Source organism: Danio rerio, chromosome 2, assembly GCF_049306965.1.
Source record: "Danio rerio strain Tuebingen ecotype United States chromosome 2, GRCz12tu, whole genome shotgun sequence".
Classification (NCBI taxonomy): domain Eukaryota; kingdom Metazoa; phylum Chordata; class Actinopteri; order Cypriniformes; family Danionidae; genus Danio; species Danio rerio.
Genome location: NC_133177.1, coordinates 55076507 through 55095765, shown reverse-complemented (window position 1 = coordinate 55095765; position 19259 = coordinate 55076507). Strand labels below are relative to the sequence as shown.

The 19259-nt window shown below is 37.9% G+C and overlaps 1 protein-coding gene across 1 annotated transcript in view; it reads left to right on the top strand.

Annotated features, from left to right (window-relative positions):
- The window catches only part of tgm1l1 (transglutaminase 1 like 1), a 61663-nt gene that overhangs the window by 1356 nt on the left and 41048 nt on the right, over positions 1-19259 (top strand). The window contains exons 2-4 of the mRNA XM_689858.9: positions 17608-17894; positions 18000-18191; positions 18542-18793. Coding sequence (XP_694950.4) covers positions 17609-17894; positions 18000-18191; positions 18542-18793 — 730 coding nt within the window. The 5' untranslated portion in view covers position 17608. The remainder of the gene's footprint in view (positions 1-17607; positions 17895-17999; positions 18192-18541; positions 18794-19259) is intronic.

Here is a 19259-nt window from a genome sequence, read left to right as displayed (position 1 = left end):
GTGGAAGTGCGCCTGTTTTCGTGATTGACTTAGAACTTCCGATTCAGTCGCTTATGGGAGAAATGACTAGGAATAATAAACGACAGAAAACGGTCAAACTACTTGCTCTACAAACAAATGTCTGCATGACTATACAGACCAAGTAGAATAATATAATAAGGAAATATCAGTTTGCAGCATCAAACAGCGAAACGAGCAGTTTTTAACGTCTAAAAATGAAAGGAAGTGAATGAGACCAGAAGTCTCGAGCCAAAAAGATTCAAATGGCTGCGCCTGCTCGTTGGCGAAAAATAAGGTGAATAAAGAAACACCAAAAATAAATAATAAATTAACTAAAAGTAGAAAGGGTGCATAAGGGCTTGGGCCCCATGGCTGGAGTTGCCTAGGGCCCCCAATTCGCTAAATTTGCCCCTACTTTTAAATGGTAATAAAGCTTCACGAGGACAAGCAATCAGTTAAAAGTCTTACAACATGTGCTTTATTTAATATTCTGCATTTGTATTATTTTTTCATGTGCCGTCTCTCTTTTTTAATTCTTTTTATTGTTTCTTATTTCTCATTGTCTTTCCTTTTGCTTTACCATTGTTATACTCCTTTTTTAAATTGTCAAATTTCTCTTGGTGCAAAACAGTAACATCTGTATTGTTTGTACTATGCTTCTATCTGTTGTATTTTACTTGTAATTAGGTGTTGTTATTGCAATTATAAATAAATAAAGAAAGAAAGAAAGTCATTTGGCAGAAAGAAAATTAAACCTTCACAAGCTTTTTTTATTTCTGTTAAACGAAGATATTTTGAATAATGCTGAAATCCTGTTACTATCGACTTCCATTGTAGGAAAAGCAAATACAATGGATGTCGATGGTTACAGGCTTCCAACATTTTTCAGAATATCTCCTTTTAATGTTCAACAGATGAAAGAAATACAAGGTTTGAAATGAATAAAGAATGATTTACAAATCCTTTAAATGGTTGACATACTTCTTCTGACCTGAAAACAGTGTAGATATCCATCAGTCTTGGAGAGAAACATATTATTTCAGAGCCTTTTCTGCAAACGTTTACTTGTCTATTTCTGGTGCTGTATGTGGTAATCCAGTTTTCTGCTGTTTTTTTATTCTTGGCCAAACAAGGATTTAGTCTTTCCCACATAAGTGGTCAGTGTGATTATCATGTGCTCTTCTTCTCATGACTTGTAACAGACTGCTGTAAAAATTAACCTTTTATATAACTATAACATTTTTGACTTTCTTAAATAATACCTAAAACTCAAATGAAATAAAGAAATACTGTAATGCCTTATTTAGGGTGCCACGGTGGCTCAGTGGTTAGCACTGTCACAGTTAAAAGGTCGCTAGTTCAAGTCCTGGCTAGAAGTTCTCCCTGTGTTGATGTGGGTTTCCTCTGGGTGCTGCGGTTTTCCCCACAGTCCAACCACATGTGCGATAGGTGAATTGATTAAACTAATATGGTCATAGTGTGTGTGAAAGAGTGTGTATGTGTGTTTTCCAGTACTGGGTTGCGGCTCGATGGGCATTTTAGCATAAAACATATGCTGGAATAGTTGGCGGTTCATTACGCTGTGGCAACCTCTGAAATAGAGACTGAGCTGAAGGAAAATGAATGAAGGCCTTATTGAAAATAGACAAAAATACTTAAGCGAGCTTTAGCTGAGAGGAAATAGGGAAAAAATAAAACCTTAAAGTGTTAATAAAACTATCTGATACTAAAATAATATAATTGAACAGTGTTTTTTGTATTAATGTGAAGACTCGGAAATTATGAAAATAGCTTAGTTTGTATACTTTGTATACAAAAATAAAATACTAAAATAAAAAAAAGTTAAATTAAAATGATAAACCACACATCTACAGTATTAAGCATCAAATAGTATCGATATATTATTAAAAGTAAAATGAAATGATGAAAAAAAATAATAATTAAAAACATTTATGGATTCTCATTTTCATATAAATGTAAAAAAAAAAAAAAAGAAAAAGTACAAATTAAGTATTGAATTTTAACTTTAGTTAACTAATAAAGTGGGAACACGTTGGCTCAGTTGTTAGCACTGTCGCACTGTGGCATGCGTTTCCTCCTGGTGCTTTGGTTTCCCCCATAGTCCAAAGACAGTGCACTATAGGTGAATTGGATAAACTGAACTGGACGTAGTGTATAAGTGTATGTGTGAATGGGAGTGTATGGGTGTTTTCCAGTACTGCATTCCAGCTGGAATGGAATCCACTGCGTAAAACATATGCAGAAATAGTTGGCGGTTCATTCCGCTGTGGTGATCCCTGATAAATAAGAGACTAAGCCAACGGTAAATGATTGAATTAACTAATAAAATAACAAAAACATTTATTACTATAAATAAATTAATTAATTAAATTTTTTTTTAATTAATAAAAACAATATAAACTCTCATTTCCATACAAATTGAGACACTTATGAAAAAGTCTGTATTGGTTATTTTAATTTTAGTTTTATGTAATAAACTAACAATAGGACAGAAATATTAACAAATATTTGAAATTGAAAATATTAAAAATATATTCATTTCTATAAATTAAATATTATTTTAAAATGAATAACAACAGTATTATTTTATTAATTAAACTGATCCATTCATTCATTTTCGTTTCGGCTTAGTTCCTTTATTAATTTGGGGTCGCCACAGCGTAATGAACCACCAACTTATCCAGCATATGTTTTACGTAGCGGATGCCTTTCCAGCTGCAACCCATTATTGGGAAACACCCATACATACTCATTCACATACATACTCATTTACACACATACACATAGGACAATTTAGTGTACCTAATTCACCGTTAGCGCATGTCTTTTGGACTTGTGGGGGAAACCAGAGAACCTGGAGGAAACCCACAAGAACACGTAGAGATCATGCAAACTCGACACAGAAATGCCAACTGAACCAGCCAGCACTCAAACCAGTGACCTTCTTTCTGTGAGGTGACAGTGCTAACCACTGAGCCACCGTGTCGCCCTAATATAAACATTATAATAAAAACAAAAATATTAGTAATAGAAAACTTTTTTAAAACTTAAAAATAAATAAATAAAAACTAGAATAATTCAAAATGTTAACCTTAGTAGTATCTCATTGATACTAAAAAACATCCCACAGACTGCTCTTTTTTTAGATAAACTGATTTTTTACCCCTCTTTTCTGATAAATGTGTGGAGATTATGCTTCTATAAAGGTGTTTAAGGGATTTAATTTTGTATTGCAGAGCTCTCTGGTGTCATCTAAAACTCTTAAGCTTCAGTTTGATGAATATTCAGAATATTCTTTATGCTTTCTCATATATACAGAGTAAAGATTTGCTAAAAATTTTACTTTAGCTTTAGATCTGAAGCGTTTGAGTCCTGACCTGCTCACGCCTATAAAGTCACTTTCTCACACAATAGGCGTCTAGTTACTCTCTCCAAAATCCACACACACAAACACACACAAACAGAAGTACTTTATTGCGTAATTCACACTACATCCCAATAGAAATAGTTCTGGATGGTTGCCAGGGTGTCCTGAATGGTTGCTAGGTGGCAGCTAGAACATTACCTTATATCTAAAACAATCTTTTTTTTCCCCTATTATGTAAGATCAGCATGTAAAGTCGTGTTCTTTCAGTTGATTTACTGTGTGTCAGTGTTTTTGTGATTCACGTTTCTACATCACAGAGGGAAATGTGAGGTGGGGCACCGTGAGCAGATTTTCGGATATAGACGTCATATTCGAGCATCTTCTGGTGTGAAATGAATGTGTTTTGCTGCAATTTAAAGCCTGGGTGTGTAAACAGTGAGACCCTAAGGGTGTCTTCTAACTTGTATGCTTGAAGTAGGTGTGTTTCAATGAAGTTGTTTGAGGGGGCCGACTGTACTAGTATTGGTAACTAAGCGACTAACAGTAAACAAGGATAATGAAAGCAGCTGATCATTGGTCACGTGAGTGTAAAGTTCACTGGAGTCTATTTTCAAGTTCGTCAGAGTTTATTCTGCAAGAGTGTTTGCATCTCGCATTATTCCATCTCAAGCAAGGATGTAAACTTTTTTGTGAGTGAAAATTACGGGTTTTTAATAATAATATGAAAGATAACTAGAATAAATCGAGTGTGAAAAAGCATATAAAGACAAAACTACATTTTTACTCTTGTTGTCACATCCGTCTGTGACCACCTGAGGGCGCTGTAGTGCACTAGGACTTTGTAGGCACTACAGCGTCCCAGGAAAGACTACATTTCCATACATACCACACACTAGGGGTGTCAAAATTAATTGTTTCTTTGGTGCACCGCGATACAGACGCGGACAATTCGGTATCGGTTAAGTAATAATCATAACCGGTTATTATGTACTGACGTCATTTATCTCCTATGCGCTCTGTCGCGAGGGAGGTGAGCGTGAGTATTTACAACACTCAGCCAACTCAGGGCCGGTCCGTGGCATAGGCAACATAGGCAAATGCTAAGGGCGCTGTATATCCAGGGGAGCGCCAGAAATGAGCGCGGTTAAGTTGGTTTTGTTTTCGATATTCTTGACACACATTCAGTTACAGGCGGCAATAACTCAAAAACCTCTTACCCTAAAAATATCTAAAGTGTGTTTCCAACAAAAAGACAAAGCTGGTTATGTTTCACTGCTGTCTTTCTTTTTTTTCGCTCCACACTACGAGCACTGCTCAGTTTAAGCCCTCGCAATATGTGTTTAGCCGGGATAGCTCGCGCTGTGAGGAGCTCTCAGCAAGGGACCGTCGGAAAAGTGCTTATTTTTTTCGGGTTTTTTTTTTTCGTTTCTCTGCTCCGCTCTTTGCGAGCTCTCCCTGTTACGAGGGCTTAAGTGTGTGTGCGTGTGTGTGTGTGTGTGTGTGTTTGTTTCTTTGGTGCTGTCTATGTTTGTGTTTGAATGAGAGACAGTGTGGTGCTGTGTCTCTGTGTGTTTATACAGACAGCATGTTATAGCCTCTTCTCTAAAATATAACACTGTGTATGGAAAGCATCGTCAATGCACCGTGATGCACCGAAATATCGAATTGAACCGAATCGATGGCATGATAATCGTAACCGAACCGAACCGTGAGACCAGTATAGGTTCACACCTCTACCACATACATACACCGGAACATATACACTGACCTGCCATCACATCTGTTTTGTGTTACCGTTGATTATCTGGACTATTTATACAACCATTCCCCCTAGGGGTGTCAAAATTAATCGTTTTTTTCGGTGCACTGCGATGCAGACGCGGAAAGTTCGGTATCGGTTCAGTAATAATCATAACCGGTTATTACTGACGTCATTTACCTCATATGCGCTCTGTCGCGAGGGAGGCGATCGCGAGTATTTACATCGCTTTAACTACTTAAAACTCATAAACTGTGCACAATTTCACTGTGTGTGTTTGCTGGATCAGTCTTTCACTGACAAATACAAAAATAGCCCCTATTTCACTGAGATCGAGAGAATGAAAGTAGCCTACTCCATTTCTCTCTCTCTCTCGCGCGCTCTGTCTCTCGCTCTGTCTCTCTCTCTCTCTCTCTCTTTCTCACACACACTCAGTGGCCCATTTGACCTCCTGGCGTGCCTTTTCTTCTCTTCTCGGCTGTTTTACAGTGTTACTTTTGCATACAGGAACGAGCGCGTGTCTGCAGAGTTTTCTCCACCGTGTCTATCATACATCAGCTGTGAGATCGCCGCTGCCGCCTGCCGCTTATCAGCATCACTCATCTGTGAAGAACGCAGCGCGCAAGAGCCAATCGCAACCGTTTTTGTTGAGGGTGTGACCAATCAAAGAGGTGTAAGAGAACTAGACAAGGATAAGAGAGTGAGCTGGATATTTATATTTGTTTATATTATTTGCTAAATGCTCGTTTTGTTAAAAGTTAGTTTATATATCTGACTGTTTGTATTAAATGACAAAATTGTATTACAAATAGTATATAAATATATTCATACATTTTAATACAAGAAATGCTGCTGTGAAGAAAATATAAAACTGTGTATGGAAAGCACCGTCAATGCACCGTGATGCACCGAAATATCGAATTGAACCGAATCGATGGCATGATAATCGTAACCGAACCGAACTGTGAGACTAGTGTAGGTTCACATCTCTAATTCCACCTCTGTTTGTCATGGCATCGTTTGTCTATCTTGTCAGCTCTGGTATGTTGTTCTTGATCCCGCTCTTGTATCTTGCTTAAGTCTAGTTCGTGTTTAATCTGTTTTAGTTTCTTGTTTTGTTGTTTGTATGTTATTTTGTTACTTTGCACTTTGGATTTTGGATTTTGTTCACTGTTACCGCACTATTTAATATTAAATCTGCATTTGGATCCACACCCTTTTTGTTCCTGTTTTTGTTCTGTTTTTATCACGCTTAACGTGACACTTGTCTCTTCACCAGTTAAACTCTGCTGTTATTTTGGGATTTCCTCCTGGATTTTGCCTACCCAAATTAAAAAGCTTCCCAAATCCACATGCAGAGGTGGAAATGCAAAAATTTGGTATCATTTTAAAGAAACCCCTCAGAATTTTCATAAAACACTATTGAAATTGTTTAAAATAACTGTATGTGTTGTCTGTGTTATAATAAACACTATGCTGCACAATTAATCGTAAAAAGATTGTGATCTGGATTCAACCCCCTAGACCACAGGTGTCAAACTCTGTTCCAAAAGGGCCGCAGCTCTGCACAGTTTAGTTCCAACCCTAATTAAACACACCTGATCAAACTAATTAAGTCCTTCAGGCTTGTTTGAAACCTACAGGTAAGTGTGTTGGAGCAGGGTGGGAACTAAACTCTGCAGGGCTTCGGCCCTCCAGGAATTGAGTTTGACACCCCTGGCTTAGACGATCTTAATCCAGCATTTCTACGATTCTGTCAATCATATATTCAAGTTCAGGAGAGAAGCAATGGTGGCCGCACAAGTCTTCACATTGTTTTACATACGTTGTTCAGCAACATGGACACCTCCTACTGGTGTTGAAAGAGTCACATGCTGTATTTATAAGATATAATTCACCTCAAAAATGTAATTTCTGTCTTCATGTAATGTATTTGCGACCGCAAGATCACACGTGACTTGAGCTGACCGTCAGCTGTTACTACGGGGAGGGAGGGCACTTAAACTGAAATTTAGAAGATGCAATTTATTTTGGATCAACAATTTTTTTGACGTCATCTCATACTTCAGTTCCTCATCTGATCTTCCGACCAGTCATATTCTTTCTAGTGTCTGACGTGCCCCATTGGCTATATTTTAAAAGAGGAGGAGCTACTATATGTCCCGCCCTCTCTTCATGTTTTAGTTGAAATAACATCAAATTAAAAAAACAAATGCACATTTTAAAGCACTTCCCAGATTATTTTTTCAACATTCTGCCAAGGGCCTACAGATGAAAAACAGTTGATTAATTTTGGCACTTTTATAGCTGAGTTTGTTAATGTTTTATGTAAGAAAGCTTTCTAAGTGACTAAATGTTAACGGAATTAGTTTATTTGGGTGGTGAACTGTCCCTTTAAGGTCTAAAAGCAGCTCAGTGGAGTAGAGCAGTATCCGCCCCTCTCATGTGCGCATATTTGCCAGCTGCTGGCTCTATCTTTGGCTTTAGACCTAAGATATCCTACACAGCTGAATAAGTGGGCACATACCTAACCACAGAAACATTTGATGTCTTTTTTTTGCCAACAAAAGTTGCTTTCATTTGATCAAATGTGTAATAGCAGAGTAATATTGCAAAATAGGATTGTATTTAAAATAAATGAATATACTATATAACGCAATTTGCATGGTATGCCAAAGCTAAAGTTTCAATCATCAGTGTCACATGATGTTTCGTAAATCATTTAATGCACACGCAAAAAGGATTTTCTCAGTTTTTGTCTTGTTTTTAGTCTAAATATCTAAAAAAAATCTTAAAATCAAGCTGTATTTTCTAGACATACAGAAAATATTGTTTTGTTTTCAGAAAAAAATGATCAAACTTAAAATAAGCTAAATATTCTTGTTTTTGGTTTGAAATTAATCTGTATTATCCCACTGGCAGATTATTTTGAACAAAGCATAAAAAGAACAGCATTTATTTATTTATTTTGCAACATTATCAGCATCTTTACTGCCCCTTTTGATAAATTTGATGCATGACTATTGAATAAAAGCAATCATTTCTTTCAAATGTTGCCAGTTTTATGCTTGGGAAAGCTGGTGTTTAGTGTGCAGGGGTTGTAGGTCGCTTGATTTAGCATGAACAGATGTGTGAGGGAGGCTGTGCTTTGGGTATTTAGAATTGTAAATGCCAGGCATGAGTTTGCATTCTAGGATTCTAATCATAGCCATCTTGAGGGATATATTCTAAACATTCATAAATCTCTGATACACGACACCCATTGGAAACATGCATCGCTTAGAGCTAACTTTTTTAGCTCATGAGACTTAAAGAGAGAGTCCACCTCATTTTATTCCAACTGCAGGCGCACAGCACGCAATGACAAAAATGCGAGGTGCAACTAGGGCTGCTCGATTTTGGAAAAAATCATAATCACGATTATTTTGGTCATAATTGTAATCACGATTATTCAAAACAATTATCAGTTGAAGTCAAAATTATTAGCGCTCCTGAGAATTTAGTTTTTTTAAATAACTATTTCCCAATTTATGTTAAACAGAGCAGGGAATTTTAACAGTATTTCCTCTAATATTTTTTTTCTTATGGAGAAAGTCTTATTTGTTTTTTTTTAGCTAGAATAAAAGCAGGTTTAATTATTTTGAAACCCATTTAAGGTCAATATTATTACCCCCCTTAAGCAATATATTTTTTGATTGTCTGCAGAAGAAACTACTGTTATACAATGACTTGCCTAATTACCCTAATTAAGCCTTTGAATTGCACTTTAATCTGAATGCTTGTATTTTGAAAAACATCTAGTAAAATGTTATGTACTGTCATCATAGCAAAGATAAAACAAATCAGAAATTAGACACGATATATCAAAACTATTATGTTTAGAAATCAGTTTAAAAAAAACTTCTTTCCATTAAACAGAAATTGGAGGAAAAGTGTTGCTAATATTCTGGAGGGCTAATAATTCTGACTTCAACTGTATACAGTTATTTTCCACCCTGCAAAGGAAAGAGAAATAAATACAATAGAATAAAAATATAAAACAAACTGTGATTTAAGCGTCTTCACCCTAAGAAAAACTATTTAGCTACAAAAATCCTTCAGTCAGGAGCAGTAAGGGATGTTCTCGTAGTTTGATTAATGATAAAACAGGCGGCACTGTCACTTTAATGGTTTCTCTTTCACTTGTCTTTTGATTCTCAACTCGTTTATTTATTACGCAAATGAGGGTTAATATGAATAATCACTAATCACCGTGTTTTGACACCTATTTGACCATTAAAGCGCTCATGTTAAGATTACTTTAGATGTCTGCGCTCCTCTGCCCGTCTCAGTGTTCGAATGAGACCGAATGCTGACCGCGTGCTTATGCGTGTGCGCGTGTTGCACACACACATAAGCACGCGGTCTTTCACGCCTTTGGTATATGATGCAATAATCGTTTATCTCGATTAATGGTTTTTCATAATCTTTAGAAGCCGTAATCGAAATCAAAATTGGTTTTCGATTAATTGCACAGCCCTAGGCGGTTAAAACACAAGGCCCGTAGGGCGCATAAGCAGGACACAAAATGCATCAAAAAAGGTACCTCTCATCAAAATGAAACGCGTTTGGTGTGAATGTTAAGATCATCAATGACGTAGCTTTCACAGATTCCTGGAGAACGCTGCCCGTCATTCTACCGAACTAGATCTCATATCATATACTACACTCAGACACCAGTTCCAGATCACACCTTGATTACACAAACTCAGCTGCAGTTCATCACCACTAATTACTTGTATTATATAGACATCATACACACACTCATCCAGAGTCTTGTTTCCCTAGTGAGCATTACATAGGGTTACTTGTTCTTGTTTTGTTTTGCCTTTGGATTTTTGATCGTTTGCCGCCTGCCCTGATCTTTTGCCTGTTTATGGACTATTCATTCATTTTCCTTCGGCTTAGTCCCTTATTTATCAGGAGTTGCCACAGTGGAATGAACCGCCAACTATTCCAGCATATGTTTTATGCAACAGATACTCTTCCAGCCACAACCCAGTACTGGGAAACACCCATACACTCTCACATTCACATACATTCATTCACTACTGTCGATTTAGTTCATCCAATTCACCTGTAGCGCATGTCTTTGGAGTGTGGGGGAAACTGGAGCACCCAGAGTAAACCCACACAAAGGTGACTCGAGACTACACAGACTACACAGAAATGCCAATTGGTCCAGCTGGGACTCGAACCAGTGACCTTCTTGCTTTGAGGTGACAGTGCTTTGCTTTGACCCCTGCCTGCTGACCAGTCTTTATAATAAATATGTCGTACCTCTGGTGCCACCCCCAAATCATTACACTTACAGTACTTTTTTTAGTCCCTCTCTTTTTGTAAAAATTATATAGTTTCTTAAGTCAGGCTTAACAGGCTTAATATCAGTTAAAAAAACACATGCAATAAAGAGCAAAAGTCTCAATTTATTTTGTCTAGGAGCAACATATGACACATTAAAAATGCCACTTGTGATGTTCTCCTTTGACTAACGCTCTCTGTGAATCTCGTCTCGCCATCTGCCCTCAAGACATTAAAGCTTTTGACCTTTTCAGTCTTGTGTTTAGGAAATTTAGTGGCTCTGAATCGTGTGAATACAGTCATTGACTGAACATTTGCCCTCACAATAAGCGTCAAGCTAGATGAGAGTCATCAGCCATGACTTGTGAAAGTGCTCATGACCTCACAGTTCAGTCTTGTAATAAATGCATATTTCCTAATTGAATAAAAGCCATCAGAACAGATGAGTTGTGCATGCTGTTTTGTCCTGTAGACTGTCCTGTGACTTGAATATGTATAGTGGACAGTCTGCAGGCTTCAATGGCTTACAGTCATTCAGAACAGCATTGCAGACATTCTTGTGCTGCACATGCTTACATAACCAAAACATGGTGTGTGTTTGACTGTTATAATAGATGATGAAGAGCTTTAGGTGTTATTTAGCTTGTTTTTAACATCTGATGCACTCTGAAATGCACTAGTTTGCAACTGTGTTGTTGATAAAATATAGGCTCAATTATAATTATACTCGACAAAAGGGACCAATAGAGATGTATTAAGGGTTGTATTTTGAAGCTTTAGCATATATAAAAACACCGGCAATTAACATCAACCTCTTTACACAAAAAATCTTGCTCTTTTAAATTTTTGAGTTGAATCAAATTAAATTTTCTAGTCATCTCAACTTCTATTTATTAAAATATATATTAAGTTAAACTTTTCATAATGTAAAAATGTTAACTGAAATCTGATTAACATGTTAAAAATAAGTTAAAGTACCATATAAACATTTTCTGTCATGACCTTTTGATATATATATATATATATATATATATATATATATATATATATATATATATATATATATATATATATATATATATTTTTTTTTTTTTTTACAGTGCATAAAGGTGAATTTTTTATGTTTGTTGGCATTCTTTCACTCCGAACAAATCACGAAAAGAGCTGAGAGACATGAAACAATGCATAAATGTGCATTCAACTTTGATATTTACCAGTTTACACTACCTTTACACTACCTGAAAAAGCCTATTGTCTAGTTTTAGGGACAATAAATAATAGCTTGACTTCTAGTTGATTATTTGGTATCAGACATCGCTTGTATGAAGGGCAAAGGCCTCTAGATTACGCTTATTTTACCAAAATAAAATATGATCATGCCTTGATTATTAATGATTTAATTAGGACAGTAAGGTCTGACTTTGCTTAGACTAAAGTCTCGTCAGTTAACAGAAATAATGTCCAGTACAGAATATAAAGTCATGCTGCAGTGTAGAAAGAATGAATATTGTGTATGACTCCCATGAGCTTGGAGAACTGCATCCACACATCTCTGCAATGACTCAAATCACTTATTAATAAAGTCATCTGGAATGGCAAAGAAAGCGTTCTTGCAGGACTCCCAGAGTTCATCAAGATTCTTTGAATTCATCTTTAATGCCTCCTCCTTCATTTTAACCTAGACATGCTCAATAATGTTCATGTCTGGTGACTGGGCTGGCCAATCCTAGAGCACTTTGACCTTCTTTGCTTGCAGGAGCTTTGATGTGGAGGCTGAAGTATGATGAGCGCTATATATTTTTCCTTCACCCAACTTGACTGATTTCTGTCAGAATCTTGGGTCTTTGCGGGTTCCAGTATGTCTTCTGCAGTATTTGTGTTGATTGGGATGCAGCTCAACACGTGATTTATCATTGATTTATCATTATGATTAAATAGAAGTCAAGTTATTATTTGTTGCTCTTACAACTGGGATTGACGACAAGACTTGTGTCAGATAGCGTACATGTATTTGCCACCACATTACAAACAAACACAGTGAATTTCACAATATTGCACTGCAGAGACGTTTATGTGCGATTTATATTGAAGGCAGTGAGATTCAGAAATACAAGCAGCTGCTTATTACGAGTGTGGAATTTGATAATTGTGAGCGGTTTCGTGAAAACAGATGAAAACAGTACTGGGATGGAAGGAAAGCACAGGGCCATTTGGAGGGAAAAACACATGGCTCCCATTATCAGTGTTAATCCAGCGTCACCAGGACAAGAATGCGTATGCAATGACAGCATTTCTGTTTCTCCTTGATTTAATCTCTCAAAAAAACATACATTTAAAATGTGTAGTGAGTGATTTTTGATAAACAGTGTTGAATAGTGGATGCCGGAAAAAGTTTTAAGGGCATATCTGAACTGAAACAACTGAGAAAAAGATGATCGAGATGTAAAAATAAGGTTTAAGAGGTTTATATAATCACTTATATGTCTTCAGAGAGCTACGAAGTAGGAACTCTGAGTTGCTTTATTTCTTCTAATTACACAAGTAACGTTTTAGATCTACTCTAAACCTCCTCCTCAAGTTTTGGCTCACAACTTGTGTCTGTAAAGTAAGATAATGTCCTCTGAATGACTTTGCACAGATGTTGCCTGTGTTGCATAGCTTTGTACGTTAATGTGGGGTGGAGGAATTATGAGTAAAGGAATGTTTGTTATGCTGATTTTAATTATCAGTAGCATTTCCCAGAAATCACTTAGTGCTGTTTTAAAGTCATCCTGAGACAGATTTGTTTGGTTGAAGAAGTGTAAGCTAATGTTAAAGTTTACGGCTCATGACTGAATGGGCATTTACTTTAACAACACTGTGAAGAAAAGCAGATGTTTTTTTTTCCACAGTGACTTTCACTTCTTCTTTGTGTAACATGGGAGATGACCTTAAGTTATGCTTGAAAGTTGGACACCATACATCTACTAAAATGCATTTTTTTTGTACAGAAATGCAAGTAAAATGTCTACATTAATGTTTTTTAATAAGATATTTTTATAGTGAAATTAAACGGGTGCAATACTGTCCTATTGTCATTCATAACAGATTTATATATGTAATAATTAAACATGCTTATTCTGATCTACACTTAAAAAAAGAACTAAATGTAAAGTGTAAATTAGTCAGATTTTGTTTTTAAACAGTATACTTTCTAAAGTGCGAGTAAAAAAAAGTATAAAGCAATATTACAGTTTTTTTATGTTTAATTTTTTATTTTAATTTTGTGCAAATGTAATGCGGATCATACACAAGGCAACTTTTTGAGCAATGTTGCTGAGCTATTTTGCAGAACAATGTTGCTTGGCTACTTCTCTATTACAGTTTTTCTCAGTCATTTTGGTACGTTTGCAACCCGGGCTCATTGTGGAAACGTAGCCCCGCGGACGTTTCTGCGTACCGCGAGTTACGTCCCGGGAGGTACGTATTCGAGCGGTTCTTGTTTTCGCAGATCCGCGAGAGGCCGCTGTGCGCGCTTTTTCGCGTCTCCTCTTCCTCCTCCTCCTTCCCTAAACCCAAGCGACGGTTAGCAAAAGTCGTCCAGAAAAAAAAAAAAGCAAAAAGCCCTCGTCTACGATTTCGACCGCGTTTTCGGATCCCGCCGCGTTCTCGCCCTTATTTTTCGGATTCTGTTTTTCATCTTACCTGATTTCTGGAACCGCTGTTCCCCGGACTCAATCCCGGTCGTCGTCCCTGCGGCCAGCTCCTCCTCCGGGGCCTCCGCTCCGCCAACGCAACGATGTGAGCTAAGCGGACAAACTGGTTGCATCGGGAAAGCCCTCCACTCGGATCCAATCGTTCGCTCGAAAAAAACTAAATCGCGGTCTCCAGAAACGTCCGCGGGGCTACGTTTCCAGAATGAGCTTGGGTTGTACGTTTCTCAGATCAGAAATAAAATTTGCTAAACAGTGAGTGGATTTCTCAAAACAACACGTTTAAAGACAACACTGCATAGCACAAAGTCAAAACAAAAGTAGAAATGTGAACATATGACAATCTCCTTTGAGATGCACTTTCCAGTGCGTCCAGATTCACCTGGGAGAAATTTACCAATTGTACACCGATTTAGAAAAAAGTCTTATAGAAATATATAGAAAATTGCAATTATGATATATTATGACATATTGTTCAGCTATTTTGCATGTAAAGACTTATGCCTTGAACAAAGGATTAAATGTTGTGGGGGTTGAGACTATTCAACAGAGACCAAAATAATGCATTTTGATCAACATGATATAAGCAGTTAATACTGTAGGAAACATCAGAGAATTGCACATAATTTCAGAAATGTAACAAAGCGGCTGAGAAAAACTGTAAAAATGGGCAGCAATATTGTATCTGTAACCCATTGCCCTAATTAGTACCCTGTGTCTCACCTGATTGCCCATATATGGCATTTCAGGAAGTTGGCCTGTGCATAATTCAATTCTATCTCACATTAATTTATTACTTTTTGTCTTGGTGGCTAATTTGTATGAATTTGTATGATCTCTCTTTTATTTTTAGTATGATTTACACATCTCCCAATGAGTCTTGGGTTAAGGGGTGGGGTTTAGTGCCTTGCCTGCTTTTATAAATTGTACGTTTTTGTATGACTGAACCTGTATGAATTTAAGAGTTCACACTTTGATATTGCTTGATAATAAAAGCAGTTTGACACGCTGTCCCGGGAGAGAACCCTGAGCTCAGAGATAATTAAGCCCAGGGCTACCGCCTGGTCAATGAGCATGTAAGGAGGTACGAGATCAGGTAGTTCTCAAGAGCTCCCCCTGGTAAAGGAGGAAAAGGAGGAGATAGGGTGGATGAGGGGATTCTTCAAAAAAACGAGAGTAATGCTAGACGGGCTATTTATAGTGAGTTTGTGAAGTGACGTTTATTTATAAACAAATTTTGAGAGGATCTTGTGATGATTGATCACGGCTGGTCCTGCATTAGCCAATTTATGATTCACCAATCAGGTTATTTATGTTGACTTAGGACTGATCTAAGTTCAATACCACAGTCATCTTCGTTTTGAAGAATCCCCCCTTCAACCCCTACTCCTCCTCCTTTCCTATATAGGCTGCCTGGCAGCCCAGTGGTTAGCACTATTCTCTTATTGCAAGAATGTCAAGCCAGTTGATGTTTCTGTCCAAAATCAGCACCATAGACGAGCTCCTAGTTAGTAGTTATGTCTTCATAGCAATCCCTAATTGTTCATCGACAAACAGCAGGGGAGTTCTTGAGACCTACCTGAGTTCAAATGGGAGGAAGCCCCGGGCTTGAGGATCTTATGAGCTCAGGGTTCTCTCCTGGCATAGCATGCTAAACACATCTTATAATCAATCATCAGCTAAGTGTGAACTCTTGAAATTAGTCTGTGAGACTTCACTTAGGCCCCGTTTAAACTAGTGCGTTTTAGTTTTAAAACAGCGTTTTAGATCAAAAATGATCTGCGTACACACAAGCATTTCACCTAGCGTTTCTAAACATATCTCCGTCCACACTACGCCACCAAAAACATATACCACGTGACCATTTGCGCACTATGGGCATGCGCGTCCTAGTATAAACTGGAAGCATGTGTCTTGCTCGGAATTTGGTTATTGTTTGTCAACAAACGCCGGTTGAACAATGAAGGCGATGGCAAAGAAAGCAAGAGAGGTATTTTTGTGGACAGACAATGAGGTCGAGTTGTTACTAAACGTAACAAATGAATAACTGCACAATGGCGCCTAAAACAGACAATAGTGCAAACAACGCTCCCATGTCTGTGTCCATGTTGTTGTTTACATTGATATGCTGGTCTGCTGTCTTCCAGGAAATGTTATAGTCATGTGTTATAGTCATGTGATAGGGGCTTGACGAATAAGGGAAGGATACGCAATGACACAAAAGCCCCAATCAAGTAGCGAATCTCAGCAGCCGGCCTTCGTTTTCATGTGTCTAATTTTTTCCCATCCACACTGAGACAGAGCAGCAGCGTTTTAGAATAAAAACGGCCTCTCCAGCGTTTCCAAAACGCTCCGTTTTCAGCACTCAAAAACTCCGGCATGGTGTGGACGGATGGCGTAACCGTAGCAAAACTTATGCAATTTCAAACTAAAACGCATTAGTGTTAACGGGGCCTTAGTATGAATTGGTAACTAATCTGACAAAAAGTAAAATAGCTATGTTTCCTTGTGGTCAGCCTGATTTCACGAGGAAATGTAACTATTTTACATTTTGGCAGTTTAGTAGGTAATTTATACTGAGTTCAGTCACACGAAAATCTACAATTTTTAAAAGAAGAAGAGGCACCAATCCCCACCCCTAAACCAACCGTCATTGGGAGATGAACAGTTTGTTTGTAAATGTATGAATGAGATTAGACAAATTAAGGCTGCACGATATTGGAAAAATCGAACATTGCAATATATATATACATATATTTTATATATTGCGATATAAATACAATTTCTTTAATAACTATTTGGAAAGAGTTTATAATTTTAGATTGATTGGGATGATTCTGTAGGGGAGTGCACATTTATTTTATTGCGGATGATTACATTGCGAAATTGATGCTGAAACTATATATTGTGCAGCCTTCAGGTGCGCCGCTGACCGGTACGGGCCCTATGACAACATTTTGTCGGTGTCGCAGATGAAAGTGAATAGCGGGTGAAAGTAAAGAGTAGGGCGGGGAAGGGATGTCATGGAAGAAAGTGAAGAGCGTGGGTTGGGGAGGGTGGAGTGGGGGTGGAGTAGTTGATGAAATTGAAGAGCGTGGGTGAGTGATTAGTGAGGGAGGGGGGAGCGGAGATTGTGGGGCCCCTATTAGTAATTCTGGGAGCCCCAAAGTGGCATGGGCCCTAAGAATCGTCCTAACTTTCCCTCCTTAGCGGCGTCCCAGGCAAATCATACGAATCACAAGAATTAGCCAATAAATCAAAAAGTTATGAATCTCATGACAATTGTTAACTTTTTGATTTAGTGGATAATTTGTATAAATTTGTACTGTTTTTTTCCTTTTTTTTTCTTGATTAGTGTATTCTTGATTTCTCCTTCACTAGTTGTTACGCAATTTTCCATCAGATATTTTTTTATGATTATTTTCCAGGATGCCAGGAGAAAGACAGTCAATTCGAGATAACTCTGCTGTCGGCCGATTCCACGGCGTTTCAGCAGGGAATGGAGAAGCCGTCGCGGAGAAACCCAGAGAGAGTAAAACGAAGAAACCGGAGAGCGGCTGCCGGCGCTGGCTACGAAAGGCTTGTCCATGCTGCTTACGCCGACAGAGCAACTCTTATGATTTAACCAGTGAAGCGGATGGTGTGGTTGCTGGAAATGAAGAAATCGAACAGCCGGCGTCTCCAGTGTCTGTCAGTGTAGAAACGAATGTGGACGGTGAGACGATCACAATGCAAAAACATCATCTGCTAAATGAATGAAGGATTTAAGGAGATGGAGACTAGAAGCAAGTCTTATTACACTCTTTTTTCCCCCCATCAGATTTGTCTCTAGTGGTGCGATCTGTGGATCTGCTCAGCCGGAAAACTGACCGTAATAAGAAGGAGCATCACACTGATCAGTACAGTGGAGATCAGCTGATCATCCGCAGAGGACAGACTTTCCAGATTGAGCTGGAGCTCTCACGACCCTTCAACCCAAACACTGATAAACTACACCTGGAGCTGAAGACAGGTGAGGGTGGAGGCCTGTCTGTCTGTCTGTCTGTCTCCCTGTCATTCTATTTTTTACTGTTCTGTCATTCTATATCTGTCTATCTATCCTTCTGCTGTTTATCATTTTACTCATCTGTCCATCCATTTATCATATTTTTCTACTGTTCTATCATTCAATGTCTGTCTGTCCGTCGTCCGTCCGTCCATCCATCCATCCATCTATCCATCCATCCATCCATCTATCTATCTTTCTACTGTTTATGATTCTACTGATCCATCCATCCATCCATCTGTCCATCTGTTCATCCATAATTTTATTTTTCACATTTGTTCTCAAACCATCTGTGTGATCCTCATGTTGTGATTCAGGAGCGCTCCCGCTGGTGTCTAAAGGGACGCACATCATCATCCCGCTGGTAGAGGAGCTCCAGGATGAACGCTGGGAGGCCAAGATTGTGGAGCAGAACCTCAACCGGGCCAAGCTGTCCATCAACTCATCCGTCAATGCTGTTATAGGAAAATACACGCTGACTGTCGTAACCCAGTGTCTGAAGACGAACGAATCTACCACACACGATCCTGAAAAAGACATTTACATGCTCTTCAATCCCTGGTGTGAAGGTAAGAATAAAAGAGCCTATTGCAACTTAATTAATTTGCAAGAGATAAAAGCTGGGGCTCGAACCAGCGACCTTCTTGGTGTGAGGTGATCATGCTACCCACTGCACCACCATGTCGCCTCCTTGTTTAGGAATTGAATTACACTATTTAAACTTTGTAATCGTGATTCTTTAAAACAAAACATATAATAAGAGTCTTTTGGAGTTAGACCACAATGTATATCTTCAATTCACTAATAATAAACAACTCATTAGATTCATTAGTTTGGGAGTCAGATTGCACTAATTGAGTTGAATATACTGTGCAGCACTTTACTTTTTCCACATTTGTTTATGTTACAGCCTTATTCCAAAATGTATTCAATTCTTTTATTTCCTCATAATTCTGCACACAATACCCCATAATGACAATATGAAAAAAGAGAAAATTGTTGCAAATTTATAAAAATTAAAAAACCTGAAAAATA